The sequence below is a fragment of the Rhagoletis pomonella genome, unplaced genomic scaffold (genome assembly GCF_013731165.1).
Source record: "Rhagoletis pomonella isolate Grant_MI unplaced genomic scaffold, Rhpom_1.0 Rhpom_scaffold_01907, whole genome shotgun sequence".
NCBI classification, from domain to species: domain Eukaryota; kingdom Metazoa; phylum Arthropoda; class Insecta; order Diptera; family Tephritidae; genus Rhagoletis; species Rhagoletis pomonella.
The window spans coordinates 1-3,705 of NW_023460461.1; the positions used below are offsets into that span (position 1 = coordinate 1).

The 3,705-nt window shown below is 39.2% G+C and overlaps 1 protein-coding gene across 1 annotated transcript; it reads left to right on the plus strand.

The window, feature by feature from the left end:
- Positions 1-18: 18 nt before the first annotated feature.
- LOC118752856 (E3 ubiquitin-protein ligase sina) lies at positions 19-1,771 on the plus strand. The gene has a single exon (XM_036487711.1). The coding sequence runs from the start codon at positions 572-574 to the stop codon at positions 1,475-1,477; it is 906 nt and encodes a 301-aa protein (XP_036343604.1). The 5' UTR covers positions 19-571; the 3' UTR covers positions 1,478-1,771.
- The last annotated feature ends 1,934 nt before the right edge of the window (positions 1,772-3,705 follow it).

The following is a 3,705-nucleotide window of genomic DNA, read 5'->3' on the forward strand; positions in this document are numbered from 1 at the left end:
CAATAGTAACAGCCCCAACATCTACAGCCATAATCAGTCGACGAGTCCACAGCAACAAGACATTCACAATCGCCTACAATATTTGCAACAACAGCAACAACAACTTCTCGTAGAACAACAGTACCTCAATCACATTCGTCATTTGCATCATTTGCGTCAGCACTACGAGTACTATCATCATCAACGTTATCGTTTATCGTTGCCTGTGCTGCCACGTTTTCAACTGCAAGTGCAGCAACAGCTAGTACGACCTATACAGGCAGTGCAGCAGCAGCAGCAGCAGCATACAGCACTAACGCTGGTGCCCACTCAGCAACAGCACCCACAGCCTTTGACGGCTTCATCATCTTCATCAACAGTGCCGGTGGTGCACAACGAAGACGAGAGCGCCGTCGTTGTCGCTTCCGCTCCCGCATCCGCACCCGCTTCCGCTACTGCAGCCTCTGCCTCTGCTTCCGCTGTCGCCGTCATCGCCGCCTCTGGAACACCCTGCACGCAGCCGCAGCCGCAGCAACAGCAGCCGCAGGCGCAGCAGCAGCAACAACCATTCACCCTGTTACAACACACACAAATGTCCAATAAGCTAAATCCGAAACGCCGTGAAGGTCCGATCGCTACCGGTACCGGCACACCATCGGCCGGCAATACATCCTCAGCCGCTAACACATCCTCCTCCTCTAGTTCGTCACTGTCGTCCGCTGGTGGCGGTGATGGTGGCATGTCTGCCGATTTAACTTCGTTGTTCGAGTGCCCGGTGTGCTTCGATTATGTTTTGCCACCGATATTACAATGTTCTAGCGGGCATCTGGTATGCGTATCATGTCGCTCGAAACTCACCTGCTGTCCTACATGTCGCGGCCCATTGGCCAACATACGCAATTTGGCAATGGAAAAGGTCGCCTCCAATGTGAAATTTCCGTGCAAACACTCAGGTTACGGCTGTACAGCATCGCTTGTCTACACCGAAAAGACCGAGCACGAAGAGACATGCGAATGTCGACCATATCTATGCCCATGTCCGGGTGCATCGTGCAAATGGCAAGGTCCATTAGATTTGGTCATGCAACACCTAATGATGTCCCACAAAAGCATCACCACGCTACAGGGGGAGGATATTGTCTTCCTTGCAACCGATATCAATCTGCCTGGCGCTGTTGATTGGGTTATGATGCAGTCATGTTTTGGTCATCATTTCATGTTGGTGCTCGAGAAGCAAGAAAAATATGATGGGCATCAGCAATTCTTCGCCATCGTGCAGTTGATCGGCTCACGGAAAGAAGCCGAAAATTTCGTGTATCGATTGGAGTTGAATGGCAACCGTAGACGCCTCACCTGGGAGGCTATGCCGCGCTCCATACACGAAGGTGTTGCCTCTGCTATACACAACTCGGATTGCTTGGTGTTTGATACATCGATTGCACAACTCTTTGCGGATAATGGCAATCTGGGAATAAATGTAACAATTTCAATTGTCTAAAAAGGACTTACACACACATACTTATATACCAACACACACTTACACATGTAGAGAGAGAAGACAAGAACAGGAAATATTTGTAGAAGATAAAGCGTGGAAATTTAAGGGGAAAGATAGTGCGATAATGAAGAGAGAGGGAATGAGGTCACGTGGTATTGCAAAATGGGACTTAATGGAAGAAAGCGACTATTGAGCAGGGAACGAAAAATGGCTGCAGATATGCATACATACATACAGTTTGCAAAGAAAATTCTTTTTTTTTTTTTTTAGAGATTTTAGTAAAATGTAAAAAATATACTAGGAGCTGATTTAATTTTATTTAATTGAAGCACCTGTAAAGGGCAATTTTAATTTAATAGAATACTATTTTTTAATACAAAATTGTAACAAAGATTGGTTGAATCAAGGAGTGGAGCTGGAAAAATTCATTCTCACTTACTAACATCTTACTCGAAAATTTAAGATATTTGATAAAAGAATTTTAACATTACAGTTGTCATATCTAAAACAAAGACATTATACACCTCGAAATGAGGTACATTAACAAAGATGGGTTGAACCAAGGCGTGGAGCTGGAAAAATTCATAGATCATTTCTAGGTTGCCTTATCGATCCTTCGAGATACGGTCAAGTACCATCATTTCACCACTCGAGGCTACTAAAACAACAACAAAACCTTTATTGTTAAAATATATGCCTTGGCAGCTACAACCAAAAATATAAGGCTCTTGTACAACGAATACCCATGGGCTCTGAAGGTTGGTTCTTTACTACAAACTTAACTAACCGCTTACTTGAACATTTAAAAGGAATTTGTATAAAACAATTTTAACATTACAGTTGTCATATCTAAAACAAAGACATTATGACCTCGAAATTGGGTACATTATACTTTAGTGAGATTTTTTAAGTTGTTCGTACATTCAAATACTCCAAGAAATTTTATAAAAAATTATGTAAAACATTTTAAAATTTTATTTAAGAAAATTAATTAACTATCGCTATTTAGGCACTGTAATGTGTATGTAATTGCTTGGAGCTGGTCAACGTCTACAGCTTTGTCCCATTTTGCAATACTTTGCTGTTTACACGAAGAAAACGTTTCTAAAACGATTTCTGTCAAGAGCTCGACTAATTTGTATCCTATTTTTATGTTATTCTTCTAAACCTACAATTAACCATAATTAATGTTATCTAATTTCAACAAGAAAAAGCACTGTGTAGTTTAATTTAATACAAAGCAAATGTTGCCGTCATTGTGCGATGTGAGAAGAATGGGCAAATAGTGAAGAGTGCAAAAATTCCGAATTTGAAAACAAGCAAAAAAAAAAAATTTCGTTTTGAAAACGCTCATTTTTAAATAGTAATAGCGATAGAGTTACGCATTCTTATGGGCGATTGTAATTTGTTTAGTTTTTGTATTTTCCTTACAATTTTTTTTTTTTATGATTTGCCCTCATTACCATTCTTGTATAAATTTGAGCTTAATTTAAGTTCTTATGGTTTATATTAAGACGATAAAACTAAAAACCAAATAATACACAAACATATAAAAACAAATCATTAACTTAAACTTTTGTACTATATATTAAGGCAATTGAAATTTTGCGTATGTTAGTATAGCTTTGTATTTTGTATTTGAACGTGAAAAAAATTGTAAATGTACATATAATGTGGCCTGATCCAGGTTGCCATGGTATTTGCGTAGAGAACGTTTTTGAAGAACTGTCATGTCTCAGTTAAGAACTTGGCATTTCCCCTCTTCTTGGTTCTCCCTACCTACCCTCATGGAAAGCGTTTACAAACAGACTCAAATCGTGCAACAAATGATATTTATAAATGAGCCCAAACTATTTGCCCTCTTAAATATCTTTTGCAACTAAATAAATGCGTTAGCAAGAAAATGGAGCTATAGTTTACCTCACTAATTTCAGATGCCGATAAAACGGCATGACTTCCCCGGTCGGGCCAAGCAGAATGTGGTTCCAAAAGTAATGCCTTTTGAGGCACAGATTTCTTCATAAGAAATTTCAAATATATGTATCTACATATGTAGTAATTAAATTTGAAATAAGTATAAGGCATATATTTATGCCAGATAAACTAACAATGTTGCTATGTACATACTTTTTTTTCATTATTATTGGAAGGCTAAGAATCTGTCAGCTGTCAAAACCCAGCATTCGGTAATGCTTTGACTTCGAAAAATAAATACGCACGAGAATAAG